General features: G+C 43.0%; 1 protein-coding gene across 1 annotated transcript in view; it reads left to right on the top strand.

Moving 5' to 3' along the window:
• The first annotated feature begins 4,621 nt into the window (after nucleotides 1-4,621).
• Nucleotides 4,622-18,097, top strand: part of SDC2 (syndecan 2) — a 100,604-nt gene continuing 87,128 nt past the window's right edge. Inside the window, exon 1 of the mRNA XM_049633071.1 lies at nucleotides 4,622-5,160. Coding sequence (XP_049489028.1) covers nucleotides 5,101-5,160 — 60 coding nt within the window. The 5' untranslated portion in view covers nucleotides 4,622-5,100. The remainder of the gene's footprint in view (nucleotides 5,161-18,097) is intronic.

Here is an 18,097-nt window from a genome sequence, read left to right as displayed (position 1 = left end):
AAACTAGCTGAAGAAAAATAAAAAAAAATTACCTTAAAGGATATCTCACAGGCCCTAAAAGAACAAATTTAATTGGAGTCTCAAAAGAGCTGGAAAAGGAACAGAAAAAGCAAAAGTCAGGGACCTCCGTTTTTCTGGAACCATGTATCTTCTATTTCTGCTTCTCTCTGTTTACCCACTTTATTCTTTCCACTGCACATCAATCAGCCTTTTCTATTTCATGGCACAAGGAGCCGTTGACAGTTTTGGATGATTCCCAGGTCAATGTACAGTTGAGTTCAACTCCGGGCTCCCTGGATCTGAAGGGTGGATCTGATTGGTCAGTGGTCACTAATAAGTTGCCTCTCCCCACACAGGGCCCTGGTCCACACAACTGTGATCAAGGAGGTGTGAGACCGTTTAGTATACAGTGTGTAAGGCTCTCCTTCAGGGCCTTGGAGAGGGTGGATCCCTAAGAACAGTGAGGAGGGTTAGAGCTAGCTGCCCTCAAAATCATAGCCTCCAGATAGTAGTAACAAGAGTAGTAGCATTTTACATAAAATCAGCTGGGATTATATTTTCCTGTTCAACTGGATATATGCAAATGCAATGCGAGTAACTTGAAGATACCTTTGTGGAACTTTCCTGAATTCATATATCCAAGTATGACTCTTAGGTAAATGTCTGATGCCCCAAAATGATGTAGTCTATAAATGAGGCTTTCTTTAAAATTTCCATCCTGGATTTTACGATGCAATTTGACGTATACCTTAGTCACAGACTTGTAATTTGAGGTCAACTCTTAAGTTAAAAGTCAGCCAATGTCCCTGGCAAAGGAATGATGCAAGTGAATGGAGAGAAGAGTGGAAAGGCTGAGGGTAAGAAGAGATTTTTTTGGATTGCCTGTAGATTTTCATCATGGCCTTAGTTCAGTTGCCATTATTAGCCTGAGTAATTAACAGACGGCTGGCTGGATTTCCTCTTATTCTCAGGTTCTGTCATCTTTCAAGTGAATTTAGCCAGGGCTGATCTTACTGAATAGATTTCTCACCTAGACCCCGGTACATTCCAGGGAATGGCAAGTGAAAAACAACCAAAGACAACAAAGTGGCATCTTTCTCCCTTTGCAGTGTCCTACTCTGACAGCTCACCTTGGGCCACAGCACCTGCCTGTCCATGGCGATAATGTGATGTCATTAGGTACCATAATGACAAAGGTCCAGTGTGTCAGCTTAGGTTAAAAATATGTCTCTAGTAGCTTTCATTTCTATCATCTCATGTGTTCTGTTCCTTTTAGTTCACAGTGCCCTTCCCCCCATTATTTACATGTCTGCATCGCTGTCTTAAAAAAAATTTTTTTTTAATGTTTATTTCTTTTAGAGATAGAGACAGAGACAGAGAGCACACTCCTGATCAGGGGAGGGCCAGAGAGAGAAAGGGGGACAGAGGATCCAAAGCAGGCTCTGCTTTGACAGCAGAGCTCCCCATTTGGAACTTGAACTCAACGAACCTTGAGATCATGACTGGAGCTGAAGTCTGACACTTAACTGGCTGAGCCACTCAGGCACCCCTGCATCTCTATGTTTATATTCTATTCATCTTCTATATTTTCTTGTGAGATTCTTGAGGTAGGTTGTTTATTCTTTCAGCAATCAGTGAGCTATTTGGGAAGTGATTGGTTTTGCTATTTTATTTGCTGTGCCCCTTAAAGCACAGCCCTCGAAAGGAGGGCATGAAAACATACACGGGGGAGAAGCCTTTGGCTTTAACCACTTGCTATGCTTAGTGTATTAGATATATGCCACAAAATTCCACTGAATTTTATTCAGTTAAAAAAAAATTACAGTTAGCAAGACACACAAACAGGCTGCTATAGATTGAATGTTTGTGTCCTGGCTCCAGCCCCCAACCCCCTGATCTCCAAGGTGATGGTTATTTGGTGATAGGAGTTTGGGAAATGATTAGGTCATTAGAGTGTACCTTCCTGGATGGCTCTCATGCTCTTATCAAAGATGCTCCAGAGAACTCCCTCACCCCTTCCACCATGTGAGAACACAGCAAAGAGAGCCATCTGTGAACCAAGAAGCCTGCTCTCACCAGACACTGAATTTTCCAGTGCCTTGATCTTGGACTCCTCAGCTTCCAGAACTGTGAGAAATAAATGTTTGTTGTTTATGTCAATGATATTTTCCTTATAGCAGCCCAAACAGACTAAGACATGGACATTCGTCATTTCCAAGTTTAGACATGTTCCTAACACCATCAGACATCCCTTGTCCCCTCCCATCACCCCCCACTCAGCATGAGGCAGCTTTTCTGTACTCAGCCCTTAGGTAGGTGCTTTTCCTATTAGTGCCTTTTATGCCTCCAGATTATCCTTCTGGCCAGACCTGTTAATGCATTTGCACACAGGATTTGAATATTTATTTGTTATCAAATACCTGATACTGTGTGACTCTCAAAAGTGTACCATTCCCCTTACCACACAGGCTCTCAATGCTTCAGGATCACTTATAAAAAACAAATCACTGAGACTCCCATAAACACCAAGAGCTTAGGTGTATATGTCCCTCAAACAGATGCATGTGCTTATTTATTTTTATCACTGTGTGCCCAAGCTGAATCAGAGAACAGCCACTGTGTTTCTTGTTAGGTAGATGCCCCAATAAACAGCAATAACTCAGAGAGCCAGTAAATGAGTGCATTTTCCTCTTTCATTAGAGTTCTAATTTATTTGATGTTTGTAACTAGTGGGGAGAAAGGAGGTGTGAGACTGGAGAGCAGGCTAGATCTCTGTTGGGGGTAGAGGTAACATTTTGTGGCTCTTTGTATTTCCATAACACTGCTTATTTTCCTTTGGAAACTCCTTTCAGCAGTCTCTCTCCCCCCATTTCATGAAATTCTTCAAACCACAATCCATGTTAAAAATATGGCTGTAGCTCATTCTTCCAAAAACCAAGCTGGACCCACATTGACCCCACAGTTGCCAGCTCAGTTTCTATGGAATCAGAAGCATCTGATGATACAACTTCCAGTCTCCTGATTTTTTTCTTTTTTTTTTCCCCCTCCTTTGTCCACTCTTGTATTTCTCTACATTACCTTTTGGACTGTCAGTGCCCTAGATTTGCCCATGGGGAGCTTCGTGGATGGCACTCAGCAGCAAAGGGCTGGATGCCTCTGAGTTTGAGCTATAACTCTCCAGTTTTCTAAAGTTTTTTTCTTTGAGATTTATTACAGTGAAAGGTTACTAAGACACTGTAATTCTCAGAATATGACTGTATTTTATTCTAAATTCAAAAATTACCATGGCCTCGTATCTATGTGTCCACATCTATGTATCTTAAAAGTTGACAAATCTTACGCAGTATAGATTGGGTTTTAGATCAAAATTTATTCCATAAATATTTATCGTGTGTCTTTACATACTAGGAATGAGAATACAGTGGTGAAAAACAGACAGGTCCCCGGTCTCCTGGAGTGGGCATTCGAGGAGAATGGGTTCCACAATTCATTTACTCCATAAGTCAGAGAGAAAAGCAGTGTTAGAAACTGGAAGGGAATAGGTATTTTCCCTGTTCTCTAGTACACATACCATGGCCACAGATTTGAAAAAAAAGTTTTCATCACAAAATATTTCAATTACTTCTATTCAGGAAGTACATGCTCATTATTTTCTTCAGACTAGAAATTACTTTATCCCTCTTTTCTTTGAAGTTCTCTTAAATCTGTTGTTATTCAGTGTCTCTATCCAATTTCTCGTTAAATTGCCCTATTTGTAGCTTCCAAACGTTAACACCTCAATGCTGAAATGAAGCCTATAAAATGACTTAGGGGCTTAAACTGTGTGTGAGGCAGAACTGGTATTTAAGTCCTTAATGAAATTATGAGCTTTGAAAGTGTTGCATTTTGAGTTTACAGGGGTCACTCCTCTTTTTTTTTTCTTTTGCAGAGGGCGGTTAAGGAAGGGTGAGGAATACTCTTACTACACATTTATTACATTTATTGTCTTCTCTTTTAAAATACAATTTTCATGAACTTGTGATTTATGAGCAGATCACACTGCTTGAAGGCATCTGTAAAGTTTGTGTATGTTTTTCCAACTCCCAAAGCAGTTTCTTTCTACTGGTCTAATTCTCGCAGGCAGAAAAGCTAAAATATGTCTCTCATTGCTTCCCCTATCTCTTGCCAGAAAAGTGAAAGGGGGCGGGGGACAAGAAAATAGAGAAGAAAAGAGCATGAAGGTGGAAAGAGGAAAAGAGGAGAAGGAAGGAGAAAAATGAAGGAGCATTGAAGCGCTGGAGCATTGATTGCGGACCAGCAGATCCAGAGCGGCCACAGCGCGGAGCCACCGGCGCCCACTGGTCCCCAAAGCTGCCAATCGAGGCGTAATCCTGTAGGAATTTCTCCCGGGTTTAGCTGGGAGTCACATTGCCGCCTCCTCTCCCCCTGACGCCCGGAGGAGCTGGGAGAAGCAGGCGAGGGAGGGAGGGAGGGAGGGAGGGAGCGGGAGGAGGAGGAACGGAGGAGGAGGAGGACGTGGAGAAGGAGGAGGAGGTGGAGGAGGAGGAGGAGGATCGGATCGGGGGAGGGAGGCGGCGGCGGGAGAGGAGGAGGGGCGCAGCCGCTGAGCCACTAGCCCCGCTCGGACGCGCTTCTCTCCAGATACTCCCGGAGCTCCAGCCGCGCGGACCGCCCGCCCTGACCGCTCTGCCCCCAAACTTCAGCTGCAGCTACATTCCAAGCCATCTAATTTATTCCTCAAAACCAGCAACTGAGCCGCGACACTGGGAAGGAGTCCGCGGAGGAGTAAAACAGCAGCAGAGCAAGAAGAGCTCTAGAGAACAGCCTCCCAGGAGCAACAACTCGGCTTCGGGAGTGTAGAAACCAACAAGTGAGAAAAGCGCCGCATTCCCGGGGCGCAGCCGCGGGCGGCGAGAGCAGGCGCAGGAGGAGCCAGCTAGCGCCCCTGAGCCGGGAGCCCCAGTCCCCGAGCCCAAGCCGCGGTCGTTGCGGCTGCTCTGCCCCGGATCTTTCTGTACCGGCTGCGCCGGGCGCTAGGCAGTAGGCTTCGTTTCGTCCTCGTTGCAAGCGGCGGCTGGGAGCAGCCGGTCCCCGGGGAATATGCGGCGCGCTTGGATCCTGCTCACCTTGGGCTTGGTGGCCTGCGTGTCGGCGGAGTCGGTGAGTGGGCCAGGAGGGGGAAGCGCGCGCCGTTTCGGGTGCTCGGGGCCGCGGGGAGTCCGCAGCGCCCGCGGGCAATCGGGCAGCGCCTCCTGGGGGATCCCTACCCCCGCTCCCCACCCGGACCTGGCGCTTGGTCCCCGGGGATCTACTGGGACAAATGCGCTCGCTCCTCCACCACTTTCCCCCTTGCCTTCCCTTCCCGCAGAAAAGCGCTGCTCGCCGGAGTTGCCGCGAGGTCCCCGGGGATGAGGGTGCGAGAATCGCAGTTTTGTCTAACCGCAGAGGCCCGTGGAGTCACTCGCAACTTCGCCCTCGAGGGGTCTTGCTGCCTGGCCCGAGAAGGACCTAGGGAAGGTGGGGGGGGGGGGGCAGAACAGTCGGAGTGCCGGCGAGGGAACCCGTCCCCTCCGCGCGCTGGGCGAGACCCAGGGACAACCTGGAAACTTTGGGGTCCTCTCCTCCACACATCACCCCCCACGCTAGCTTAGCTTTCCTACTCAGTTGAATGCAAGTTCTGGGGAGGTGGGGTTCCGATTTAAGAAACCCGAGAGTGTCCGGGGAGGAAAGTTGCAGAAGTTCTTTTGTTTGATGTTCTCTGTGGCTGGGGCCAGGTAGCAGACACTTCGTGGGAAGGCTACCCCCCCCCGCTGAGGCCCAGTCCCGGGTCCCGCGAGGTGCGCGGAACGCGCCGGAAAATGCTGGGGCCCGGGGCTCTGGAATCCCAGTCCTGCGGCGACCCCTCCTCCTTGAGGGGCGGAGGGCGGCCCCGCGGGCCCTTAGGGGCAGGAGGACATTTTAATACGGATTACCCTGGAGTGCAGCTTGCTGGACCTGGCCGGGTGCGGGTGACACCAAGCTCGGCCTCGGGTCGCCTGGCCATCGGGGACCGAGGCTTTCAGCCTTCCACGCTTGTCCTCGCGGGCTCTAGCAGGGGTGCTTCCGAGGGCCGGTGGAGTTTCTTCTCCTGCCCGGGTCGGCTGCGGGCACCCAGCCTCCCTCCGGCCGCGGCAATGGGAACTTGGATTCTCCTCCTTTGGGTCGAGTTTCTGGGGCTGGAGTTTGTTTCCTACGTCGCCCGATGAGCGCCCTCTAAAGGGATCTGCCTCCTGGGCTTTTCTGGTCGGTGGCGGCCCCTACCTGGGCGCCCCGAGCTTTGCCAGGCTAAGGTGGAAGCCTGAGCACCCAGATACTGTCTGCAGCCTCAGTGCGTTCCGGGGCTTCGGTGACGGAGTGCAGCTGTTTCTGACCTTTTTTAGCTCTCCATACCTCCTCCTTTTGGCACCTAGTAACTTGTCCAGGGATGGTTTTGTGAATTTTTCCTCCTCGCCTTTGGAGTGTTACTTCCCTCTTCCTTCTCCCTCTTTTTGGGAGTTGAAGCAGCAGTTCAAGAGTTGAAAACCTCTTGGGCACTGAGCAGCAGATGGGCGTTTTCCATCAGTGTGGGAGCCGCTGTGTGTGCCAGCAGGTCCCCAAACGTTACTTGAGATTGAAAAGCAGGTAGAATTGTACACTGTACACAGAAGAGATGGGTATTTGGGTGCTTGGGCTGTAAAACAGAACTGCGAGCCTTATCAGTATTTCTCTTTGGCAAATGATGGGCTAATCCGTTGGGACTGGTAATCTCCCAGCCAGTTATGAACTTTGACTCATTGTAAACAAAAAGGAAGAGATTCTCTGTTTATTTCAGGAAAAAAAAAAAAAACAACAAAAAACGTTATTGCTCATCTTGTTGCAAAACAGGGCAAAGGGAGAACTCCCTCTAAAGGTTTTCAAGAGAAGCCTGCCTAAAAGGCTGTACAGGGGTAAGGAAGTCCTTCTTTTGGTCAAATCCTGTTCAGGACTTGCCAGGAAGTGTTACTGTTTGGGGATTCTCCAGAAAGAATGTCTCTATTTTCTGGTTTTCTGGATTTTTGCATAAATCTGATATTGCTCCTTAAGGAAGCTTTGTGGCTGAACTGTTTTCCTACCTGGTGACACCTTTCCCCTGAACTCTCTTTGTGGATCTATTTTTCATTTCCTACCAGGATTAGATGCTTTCGCAGTGAGCTCCTTCACTGTGGTTGATACTCTTTTCAGTAATTGGACTACCATCCAGAAGGGTGATTAGATATTTTTAAAATGTCAACTTGGAGACTCTAGCAGAGAGTCTTTGTTAGGCTGTTTCAAAGCCCAGGATGGCCACTAGTCCATATCAATTACTTTTTAGTTTCTGTTTCATGTATAGCGGCATCAACGTAGGTGAAGTTGATAGACTTAATTTTTTAACAATTAGCTATTACAGCACGTTATTTCCAGTACCTCGTGTTTTAATTTGAAAACTGCAGCAGTTTCCTGGGAATTAGAAGTAGAGGTCTTCCGAGCTTTAAGTCTGTCTTTGTAAAGAGGAAAGGAAAAATGTCTGCAGTTATTGAATTCTTGAGTTTTATACTAAGCACAAGGCAAGGTGAGGGCGAAGAGGTTCTTAGCAATGAAGGCTCAAAGCTATCTGTGAGAAGAAACTGTGGCCCTTCCTTTCTGGATGCTGGAGACAGCAGTGGTGATGCATTCATACTTTGCACCAGCAGGTTAGGGCTTTCGCTGCGGGAACACCATGTGAGGGGAAAGACTGACTGAGTGTGGCGGTAGTGATATGCTGCTGTTTTTCTATCCATTTCTTTTTTTAATGTGACTGTTTATCTTTAGAAATAATATATTGCAGACTGCTATAAACACATAATTAGAACTAGAAATATGTTTAAGAAGAGGAAGTGTTTTGAACTAGTGGAGTTTTATACACATGTTTCAGTGTGTGTAAATTAAAAGAAACTGTCAAGTCATTTGGACCCGTGCGTTACCTCTCAGTGCATTATAAAAGGCAGGCTTTGGAAAGTTTGCATTAGAGAGAAAAATAGAATTGGAACCGTATAACCTTTTTCAGTTCTTTAAAAAAATATATTTTGGCTGCTCTAGTAATGAAACAAATTACTTTTGCTGGGGAATTTTATAGAATTTCTGTTTCTCTTTTAGTTGGGTGTTAGCAGTAGGTAGACATCATTGGAGAAAGATCTTGTAAGATCAGGCTTGTGAAAGATGGTTGTCCTACAAGGAATTAGAGTTTGCTCTCCAATTCCTGTTCCTGGGGCCTGGTACATCTAGTTTTGAAGGGCTGTGTAACATGATTACTCACATAGCACCTTGAATAATCATTAGTTTGGAGAGGATTTCAAAAGATTACCTAGTTTTTTTTCTGGGCAGGACTAATTCTCAAGTCTCCAGAAGCCCTGGGAGACCTGCCTGGTCAGCCACAGGTGGCCTGGAGTCTCCTCAGGTTGGCAAAGCCCTGAGGCTGATCCAGCCACCCAGAATCCTGACAGCTCTGTCATTAAGGTTTATAAGGAGTCTGGTCAAGCCACTGTGCTATTTGGCATGTCAGCTGGCAGTGATCCAATAGGTGGTATAAGGAATGTCATCTGGGTTTAGATTCTCACAACACAGTCCCTTTTCAACACTGCCAAAAATCAAACTAAATGATCTCGCTCATCATTTCCTTCTTTTTTTTTTATATTAAAGTTTGTTTAATGTTTATTTATTTTTGAGAGAGAGAGACAGAGACAGAGACAAAGTGTGAGCAGGGGAGGGGCAGAGAGAGAGAGAGAGAGAGAGACATAGAATCCGAAGCGGGCTCCAGGCTCTGAGCTGTCAGCACAGAGCCCAACGCGGGGCTGGAACTCAGCAAACGGTGAGATCGTGACCTGAGCCAAAGTCAGAGACTTAACTGATTGAGCCACCCAGGCACCCCTCATCATTTCGTTCTTACCATGGAAGAAGACCTGCCATTTCTGCCACCATCAACAGTACACTCCAGTATCTCAAAATCACCTAATTCTTTCATGGCCCAGAAGCCAAAATAAACTGTTAGAGGAAAAAAAAAAAAAAAACCCAAAAAGCAGGAAGGAATGAGGAAGAGGCTTTGATGAAAATAAGCTAGTCTTATTTACTTTTTTTTAGTTGTGCCAGTACCATCATCTTCATTCTAGGCTTTTGGATTTGAATTTTGAAGACATCCTTGACTCATTCCACTTTGTTGACGTCCATGTCCAGTTGGACGTTAAATCCACCTATGTGGTCATTCCACAAACACTGTTCAGCACCTACTGAATGCCCGAGAGAAAGCATTGAACAAACCAGGCAAACTCCTCTGTGTTCTTGGAGCTCACGTTCTAGTGATCCAGGTAGCTTCCTCTTTAGTTTTGTCTTTCTTGGGACCTGTGCCTTTATGTCAGCAGCTTTTTAGCTGTCCTTCCTGCCCAGATGTTCACCTGCTGTTTGATTTATCCTGTACCATTCTGATGGTGTTCCCATGGTCCTCAAACCTCCGTGTTTCTTTGTTATCATGGCATGGAATCTAACTAAATATCTCTGCCAAGTTTAGAAGATGCTCATAATATTGCTCTTTCCTATTTCTTCCCCCTTGATCACTCCCATCATGTCTCCCAGCACCTGCCCGCTGGCCTCACTGTCATGAACACTCTTGGGACACAGCCACCTCTTTAGTGTTTCTCCTTTAACATTCTGTTGATTCAGACCCAAGCCCCAGATGGCCTTTCATGTTTGACTGGGCCCTTGTTTTTTTAAAAAAAAATTTTTTTTTAACGTTTATTTATTTTTAAGACAGAGAGACATAGAGCATGAACGGGGGAGGGTCAGAGAGAGAGGGAGACACAGAATCTGAAACAGGCTCCAGGCTCTGAGCTGTCAGCACAGAGCCCGACGCGGGGCTCGAACCCACGAACTGTGAGATCATGACCTGAGCTGAAGTCGGACGCTTAGCCGACTGAGCCACCCAGGCGCCCCGGGCCCTTGTTTTTATCTTTCTGTAAACGATACAGCAGACTAATGATGAGAATCGTTGGAAGCGTGTAAAAATACAGATTTCAGGGCTTCATCTCGGACTTACATGATCAGTAGCCTGAAAGGGAGTAGGGTATTTTTATGAAGCATCTCAGATGATTTTAATGAATCAGCCACATTTGGGAACCACTGGTCTGGGTCACATACTTTTCCCCTTCTTATATGCCATTCTGTGTTGGTTGGTGGGCTCCTGGCAGTATATAGCTGTGTGACCTTGGGAACCACTGTAAACACGAAGGGCTTTGGCATGGGAGGCGGACAAGCTGGGTTCACATGCTGGTACTCTGCCACTTACTATAGTACTTGGACAAGATGCTACAACTCCAAGTCACTTGAAAAAATACATATGTACATGTGTATAATTTGGACCTGAATGCCTTTATGACATGATTATTGTGGGCATAAAATGAGGGTGCATAGGAATGGTGGTTGAGGCACAGAAAGTACTAAGTGGTTTTTTTCTTCCTTTCTTGGCCTCTGTTTTCTTGTCTATGAAATGTGGGAGCTGTATAAGATGTTCTTAAGCCCTCTGACATTCTAAGAGGTGAATTTTCTCTTCCATTGAGATTGATGCCATATAAGGGGAGGGCCCTCTTTTCACACATTTCACCCCTGCTCAGTGCTGAGCTTGGTAAATAACTGTTAATGATCCATACTTAAATGCAGGTGCCTGTGGCAAGGGCAGTCGGGATCCATCATTTCTGCTGAAGCTCAGCTTTGCCCTGGCCACTGAAAGCAGTGTGTCTGGGATCAACTGAATCCACCAACCCATGGGTGTACCTGGGCTAGTTTGCCAGTTTTGACTCACTAGACCTCAGTTTCATCAACATTGCCGTGTTGGCGTGAAGAGTAAACAAGACGAGGTCAAGTCCTGCAGTCATTGGTGTACATCCATGCTTCCTCCTGTTTGGTTCCATTGAGATTCTAGCAGACTGGAAGGAGAGAGTCATGTCTGTATTGCATGCTGGAGTGAAGCTGGTCATCTGAAAGGAGGTAGCAGGGCTGGTGAGGGAATGTTGGGCAGTGGGGGTGGGGGGAGTGGAGAAAGAGAGTATTTTTTGAGAATAGAAATGCATGAAATTTCTCCTTTTAGCAATTTGAGTTTCGGTTCCTACTATTAAAAAATCTCACTGTGTTTTGACAAGTCTGTTTCTGGGGCCGCGTTAGTTTTAGCAACAAGGCTGGAGGGGTGACTGCCTCTGAATAGCAAAGAACGCTGTTGAAATAGAATTGTGAATGTTTTTCTTGATTATCTCAAAGAATTGGTAGGACTGGGAGAAGGGGAGAAACCTTGAAGTCTTTGGAGATTTCCCATTTGAATTTCATATCAGCAGAGAGAGGCCAACTGGTGTGCACTCAGTGATGTGAGAGCCAGCTCCTGGTCTTGGACTTCAAGCTATGGAAAATGTTGTTAAAGACAAGACATGTTTTTACATTTTTTTCCTCTGCTGTTCAATTCGTTTTGTCGAAAATGTCACAAAGATGCAGAAAGTGTGCCCTTTACAAAGCATTTGGATGTTTATTTTCTTTGATGATTATACAGGTATATTAAATACAAATAGTACTGGTATTTAAGGAGTATGTGCAGTTAATAGAGTTTAGTCTCATGATAAGATGACACATGGAATGAGATACTCTTAATCTTAAGGGAAGATTCTTTTTTTCTAGTTCTTACCAAGAAAGAGTAAAAGTCAAATATTAGTTTTGTGTGGTATATTATTAAATATAAAGACAGCAGAAATAAATGTACAATATTTAGGGCAAAAGTGAGGTTTTGCATACATGCAGTTCATTATCTTAATCCCTGTGGAACCTCAGCTTCCCTGTGTATAAAATGATGGAGTGAACTAGAAGAATTTTCTGTCTTTAACGTTTAGTTTTTCTATATGCTTCCGGGTAAGATTGGAGAAATGTTAAGATTAACTTAATCAATAAGTAATTATTAAGCTCCTGCCAAATACTTACTATTTTATTAGTGAAACAAGGAATTCATTCACATTACTGAAAGGTAAGTCATTTCCAAGAGCTGATGGTGATCAGTTAACTTGAATGGAGTGTTCATCATGTACTGGGATTATATACGTTGCTCTGAATGTTCATGATCTAGTGTTTTCTCATATATTTTCTGATATAAGCCAGCGTAGCATGAAGTTGATGTGATGGAATTCACTTTCAGTCTCGACAGAAGAAAACATAACTTGTTTATATAATTTAGGGAGCTTTTTTTCTTTTAAGTTTATTTATTTATTTTGAGAGAGAACAAGAGCCTGTGAGTGGGGGAGGGGTAGAGAGACAGATATTCCAAAGCCTCCCGACATGGGGCTCGAACTCATGAACCATGAGATCATGACTTGAGCCAAAATCCACAGTTGACACTTAGCCAGTTGAGCCACCCAAGCACCCCAACTGACACACCCAGGCGCCCCTAATTTAGAGGGCTTTTTTAAAAAAAATTTTTTAATGTTTATTTTTGAGAGAGAGAGCATGAGCAGGGGAGGGGCAGAGAGAGAAAGAGACACAGAATCTGAAGCAGGCACCAGGCTCTGAGCTGTCAGCACAGAGCCCAGTGCAGGGCTTGAACCCATGAACCATGAGATCATGACCTGAGCCAAAGTTGGACGCTCAACCTAGTGAGCCACCCAGGCGCCCGTTAGAGGGCTTTTTAAGGCATAAGTCACTGACGGGTCTCAGGCTTCTCATTTGGTTTCTGGCCTAGATGCCCATTTCTAGAGAGGGGACTTTAACTGGTGCCTTCCCCTCAGCTCCTCTCTGTAGCACTGGAACCCAGTGTAAGTGCTGTGGTCACCACAAACAAGAATCTAAATGAGCAGGCAGTATGGTAGACCGGCTCAGAGACTGGTCATTGGAGGTCAGACTTGCCTGGGTTTGAATCCCCTTCACTGTGTAACTTGAGACAATTTTCTTAACCACTCTGTGCTCAGTTTTCTCCTCTATAAAATGGAATATTCTAAACAAGATTTTTAGGATTATGCGAGACAGAATATGTAGGAGCTTTTAACACATGTTCATGTTTTATGTCATGTGTTAGTTACTATTATTCTGATTCATGGTTTTCTGCCTCCTTAAAGAGTGGGGGCTTTATACACTACATGGGCTTATCTGATCAGCTCCAGCCCAGAGACTGGCCCAGGAGATGAACGATTGAGCCTGCTCTTTTTTTTTTCTTTTCTTTTTTTTAATGTTTATTTATTTTTGAGAAAGAGAGACAGTGTGCGAGTGGTAGAGGGGCTGAGAGACAGGGAGACACAGAATCCAAAGCGGGCTCCAGGCTCTGAGCTATAAGCATGAACCGTGAGATCGTGACCTGAGCTGAAGTCGGATGATCAACCGATTGAGCCATCTAGGTGCCCCGAGCCTGCTCTTTCATAGCTGGGGTTCTCTTTGCTGATTTGAGGAGGCCTAGCTCTATGTTGAGACATTGGAGATATGTTTGGATTCAGTTTTTCTCTAAACATGGGTGATGTGAGAGGATATGTCATTAGTTATTTCTGAAAGGGTCTTTGCAGGAACTAGATGAAGCTGTGAGTGTTGAATGCCCATTTTTTCCAGTAATTTTACCTTTTCAAATCTATCCAAAGGAAATAGTCATAGCTGGGTAAAATGTGTTTATTGAAGATTTATTAATAATAGTTAAAAAATGGAAACAACTTGAGTGTATAATAATAGATTAGTTAAATAAAAGATTCTAAATTATACATTAAATATCATACAGCCATTAAAAATATGTTTGAAGAATGTTTATAACTTGGAAACTGTTTATAATAGACAAAAAGTCTGATAAAAAGCTATATATAGTGACACTAAGGTTATATTAAATAAATTTATATGTGTATGCATAGATCTGTACATGTGATAAAATGCACAGAACTAAATATATGCATCCACACAGATACAAACAAGTACAAGTAAAATTTAGGAACTCTGAATAAGATTAGTGGATTGTGTCAATGTCAATATCCTTGTGATAGTCATGATAGTTTTATAAAATGTTACCATTGGCAGAAACTGGATAAGGAGTAGAAGAGATCTCTTTGTATTATTTCTTACAACTGCATGTGAACCTGTAATTATCTCAACAAAAAAATCAATTTAAAAAAATGGCGCCAGATGCAGAGAGTTTTACAAGTACGTCCTGCCGATCCTTGAAGGAGTAGATAATAATTGTTGTTATAGAGCTTCCAGAGTGATAGAGGCTGTTCTTCTTCATTTTATCAGGTTAGCATTACTGTATGTCAAAATCAGACAGGGAGGGCATAGGAAACAAATCTACAGGCCAGCTTCACTTATGATGCCAAAAATTTACGTATAACATTATCAAACTGAAAATGGCAGCTTACTAAAAAACTAATGATGGAGCCAGATAGAGTTTATCCAAGGAATGCTTCAACATCAGAAAAGTAATGCAGTCAACAGTTTAAGGGAGATAACAATATAATCATCTCAATAGATGCAGGAAACATTTGAGAAAAGATTGTAAAAATGTTAATACAAGGGTCTCTAATTTCTGGTTAACTGAAGGTTTACTATTTAGGGTTAGTACATCTGTGCTGATGGCTCGATTCACTTGACATGTTTAGCAACCAAAAGATCACTGTTTACTGAGTCGTGAGGCAACAGTGTCTAGTTGCCTGGGTGACAGGTGTGTGACAGTGCAATAAAGTGTGGGGTCATAACATATGTAGATTCTAATCCACATGAACTTGTAGTTCTGGCTTTGCCAAGTTTCAGTTTTGTGCTCTCCCAAATTAAGATGACACAGGAGATGGTCTTCAGGGTTTTGGAATCCAGTGTATTGGGGTTTGGTTTTCGGTATTACCACTTGAAATCCACGTGACCTCGAGGAAATGTCTTATCATTTCTGACCTTGTGTTTTCAGTGTAAGACCGAGAATTATAATATTTTGCTTTTTGGTTATTTTGAAGATTAACTTCAATAATGACCGAAAACTTCTAACGTAAACCTGACCCATAATAGGTGCTTTAAGCACATTTGATTCTCTTTCCTTCTAGCTTTAAATTTTGTGATTCTGGAATACATTCTACGTGCATAAATATGTATGCATATATGTTTTTTGTTTCTCACTTGCATTTTGACCCCTGACACCAAGGGCCATGTATTTTCACAAATTTATGACCAGTTTATTTTTTACCAGGCAGGGTGTGATGCCGAATTATACTTTCTTTCTGCCATCATCTGTTTCCTCAGTTACATTCAGCTAAAGCTCAAAAGAGACTTGCATACAAGTTGAAAATTTAGTTAAGACTTCATGAAAGCTTCATAAAACCTGACATAGTACTTGGGATTACCATTGTAAATGCTTACAGAAGGTCAGTATTGGAATCTTATGCTGTAAACCCTGATTTATCTGTTAGGTTTGCTAATGAATTAAAATCTTAATTTTATTTCTGCCCTGCTTTGAACTCATTTAGATAAGAGTGGTGAGTATTTTTATTTCATAATTTGGGCATCCCCCTGCTCTTTGGAAGTTCACATTAGGCTATTGCATTTTTATGTAAGACCTATCTTAGTACCTGTTTTCACTAACTGAAAGAAATCTGAAGAGAATTTTCGCTTTTACGAAACAAGGCAAGAAGTGAAAATACGTTGAGCGTTTGTTTTGTGGTGAGCCATTATGGAGGTGGCATGTACCCTAAGCATCAAGAGGGGCGCCGCCAGTCTCCTTCCTATGGAACTACACACAGCATCTTCGCATCAAACCACTGCAGCTTTGAACTGTGTGAGCATCTGTGCTTTATCTTGATTCATTTTGTGTATCCATTAGCAAGATGTGTCCTAAGATACCAGAAAAGCCTAAGGGAGGTTATTTTTTGGGTCTGGGAATGCTCAAAGGTTTTCCCGTATAAATTACTGGTAATTGCTTCTTCGCTTTCTGCCACTTTGGCTTACGAAAGGTTTCATGGGAACTCTCTGCTTTCGGATAGCGGGAGGAAACTGTATTAGATTTGATTAGATTTTGTAATGGTTCTGATTGGTTATTGAATGAAGTTTTATGTTTGGTAAGTCAGTCAGTTAAGACTTAAATCATCTTGGCACATCGACCAAGAGCAAAGTTCTTTGCTGGTCTTGCAAGGTAAAAAAAGAAATTACGGCATGATACCTACCTTTAAGCAACTATCACCTACCTTTTGATTATTGAGGGGAATTGAAGATGTATTGGGCCCATAGATAACACGTGCATTGTATGTATCAGTCTGAATCTAGTTAGACATACCTAGCTATCAAAACTGCCAAAGAACTATATCTATCATTGAGAGGGATAAGAAGAACCCCTTGTAGAAGAGAAGTAACTGCTTTCCCAGAAAAGCAAAAACAAAACCTTCTTTGAAGTGGCATGATGTGTTGGAGAAAAATAATTCTATTCATGACCTGAAGATATTTGATGTTCAAATTTTTTTCTCTTTCCCCATCTGTTCTCTGAGGAAAGACATCTGGGTATTAAGATGTATGAAAGACACAAAGATTAAGAAATTGTTTAGAACCTGAATAATTTCTTGGTGTTTGTATCCGAGGGGAAAGAAACCTTATGTTTCATATAGTCTAATTTTCCATACTCTATAAACTTGGGGCTCTGACAGGTGAGAACTGGACCTTATATGTTTGGCTAAGATCAGATAGTCTTAACTGATGAATGAAAGAGGTATAAAAGTGTCGGATGATTTTTATTTTATTCTTTTGGACTCTGCCTTTTCATTATGTAACAATGGATTTAGAGCTGGAATTGACTTTTAAAGGGAAACCCATCAGTATTTGTCCAATATCATATAGTTAGTGGTAAAGCTATATATTGGACCTAGGCCATCTGATTTGTTAGTAATTTTTTTTTTTTTTACCATAAAACATTCCCTTTCTGGCTCCTTCTTCTCCTTCATTGTGCACATTAATGATTAGCACCTAATACACTTACTTCTGGCCCATGGTTGGTACGTAAATGCAATATCAAATGGAACATACATTATATGTTATATGCTCTGAATCAGTGTGGTTAATGTGTTCTGTGCAAAATGAATAATTTAAAATGATGTTTAGATAATTTTTTAACTTGCAGCAAAACTTGTGCTCTGGTGGACTCGATTATTATCCACAAACATTTTGGCTAATTCAGGGAGGAGAACAGAAAGCACTAGGATTTGGAGATACCAGGGGCTGACGTAAATCCTAGGAAGATTGTGGAGACTTGTAGACAGAAAAGGAGATGAAAGGTTCTTGGAGATAAGAATCAAAACTAGAAGCAAAGTCCTCATGAATTAATACCACATTTTATGGGATTAAAAAAAGCTGCTATGGTAGGTTGAGGGAAGAAGACCGTTCCTTAGATTTTTATACTAAAAATATGTCAGTGCTTTTCTGGAAAAGAGAGGCTGAGGCACTTCTGATCCAGGTAGAAGTACTTTTTTGCTCAGTTCCTTTTGCTGGTGTTGGGTGTAGGGTCATCTTTTCTCCCAACGTTTTTCTCTTGAAAACATTTTTGGTAAATCTTAGCATAATAACATAAATACATTTGCCTCATAGTTTTTCAGAAAATAAGTCTGTGGGGTGATATTTTTAAGAAATGAATTTTATTAAAGGACACTAACATTGAAAATTACTACACAGACGTCCTACTATGTACTTAGAGCCATGATAGGCACTTTCCATTCTTGTCTGTAATTGTCTCACAACTGCCAGGCGGCGTTTGCCACGACTGCATTTTATGTGGCCTAGCAGAAGTTAGATCCTCGTGTTTTGGGGGCTTTTTTTTTTTTTTTTTTAGCTTTAAATAGCCCTGACATGATACTGTTATCTTTCAAGAAAGCAGAGAAAGTATTTAAATGTATAACCAGTTTTTAATACGGTCTAACAGGTGTAGCTCAGAAAAATGAAGTGTCACACTTCATTTGCATTGGTTGTCCAAATACCCTAGATCACCCATATTCCTTTTTTTTTTTTAAGTTTATTTATTTATTTTGAGAGAGTCACCAGGGGAGGGGCAGAGAGAGAATCCCAAGCAGGCTCTATACCAGTA

This window comes from Panthera uncia, chromosome F2, assembly GCF_023721935.1.
Source record: "Panthera uncia isolate 11264 chromosome F2, Puncia_PCG_1.0, whole genome shotgun sequence".
Lineage (NCBI taxonomy): Eukaryota > Metazoa > Chordata > Mammalia > Carnivora > Felidae > Panthera > Panthera uncia.
This window is presented reverse-complemented; position numbering and strand designations above follow the sequence as displayed.